We start from the raw sequence: 1581 nt of genomic DNA, 5'->3' as shown, positions 1-1581 counted from the left end.
AATTTTTTCTTGGAATGTGCTCAAATAAGATTTTGAATGGTTTCTGGGGAAATTTGTACCATTCTTCTTGAAGAACATCTTCAAATTGGTAAAACAATTTGGACGTTGGAAGTGAGAATCTGTTTCTTATTCTAGTCCCCAAAACTGACCAGAGTGATTCAATAATGTTCAAATCTGGTGATTATGGAAACCAGGAAAGCTGTTGAAGTTCATCTTCATGCTCTTCAAACCACGACTGTACAGCCAAGCCAAGAATGGGGGATATTGTCATCTTGGAATACTGCTATGTTGTTCGGAAAGAACATTTGGGTCATGGAATGTACTTGATTACTCAAAATGTTCAAATAAACAGTTGCAGTAATTCTGCATGAAGAGTAATAATGAGACCAACAGAATACCACGGTATTGATGCCCAAACCATCACAGAATTGCCCCATGATTTACTGTTGAAAGCACATTCCAGATTGTAGGCTTCCTTGGAGTTTCCTACATCAGGAAACTCTTCCTGATGTAGGAAACAGCATGAAGGTAGACTCATCTGACCATGTCACATATTTCTAGTTTTCTAATGTCCAGGTTTGACCATCGTGATACAATCATTCATACATCTGAGCATTCTTTTCGGTAATGAGAGGTTTAGCAATTGCAGCTCTGTGATGAATATTAGATTTCTGAAGCTGACGGCGGATAGTTTTTGTGGAAACAGGTTCTGCAAGACGAATATTCAGTTTTGGTGTTACCCGTGCTGCAGTAGTTCTGTGATTTTTCGAAACAGTCCTCAATGTCCTAAGATCTCTTTCCGTCATTCTTTTTTGATATTTGCGCACTCTCTTTGATTTTGTCCTGCCATGATCTGTGTATACCGACATAACCTTAGAAACTCTCGATCTCGATACACCTAATAATGTGGTAGTTTTAGTCACTGATGCTCCAGCTAAACGCACACCAATGATTTGTCCTCCTCTTTCAAAGTTGGGCAAGTCTCCCACTTTCCGATTTTTTAACATGAATTATCACTTAGTACAATCACTAATGCACTTGTATGAGAACTACAGAGTGTAAACAAAACATTCAGTATTGCCACCAAAAGATTTTTCTTTTCAATGTAGCCAACACAAACAATTTCAAAATTTTAAATGTCTTAGTGTTTCCATTATTTTGTCCAACTACTGTATAACTATCATTAATTTACTGTAATATAATTTATTATTAGAATACAGTAAATTACTGTATACCAATTAATAATATTATTATTAAGTGAAAATCGTAAAAGGAAAACACTTTTACTCTGATGAGCAAAAGAAATGCATTACTTTCGCTAAAACGAAGATTCTCGTATAATAATAGGGATGTAAAAATAGAGATATCTGAGAGGGGTGAGAGTACTGTATCAAAGTTCCATTCAGGCCCTCCATATTTAAAAAAAAAATTGTTATCATTATTGTTGTTCTTGCTGCTGCTGCTGTTATTATTATTATTATTATTATTATTATTATTATTATTATTATTATTATTATTATTGTTGTTGTTGTTGTTGTTGTTGTTGTTGTTATTGTTGTAAACCCCAATGTCTCTTATTTT

The 1581-nt window shown here is 34.3% G+C and overlaps 1 protein-coding gene across 1 annotated transcript; it reads right to left on the bottom strand.

The window, feature by feature from the left end:
* Positions 1–596: 596 nt before the first annotated feature.
* On the bottom strand, positions 597–1007 carry LOC150103178 (uncharacterized). The gene has a single exon (XM_090398120.1). It carries the CDS (start codon positions 1005–1007, stop codon positions 597–599), a length of 411 nt encoding a protein of 136 aa, XP_090254246.1.
* Between the last annotated feature and the right edge of the window lie 574 nt (positions 1008–1581).

The sequence above is a fragment of the Typopeltis vanoorti genome, chromosome 9 (genome assembly GCF_054136105.1).
Source record: "Typopeltis vanoorti isolate ZY-2024b chromosome 9, IOZ_Tvanoo_1.0, whole genome shotgun sequence".
Lineage (NCBI taxonomy): Eukaryota > Metazoa > Arthropoda > Arachnida > Uropygi > Thelyphonidae > Typopeltis > Typopeltis vanoorti.
The sequence above is the reverse complement of the archived record's forward strand: the minus strand, read 5'-3'. Positions and strand labels throughout refer to the sequence as shown.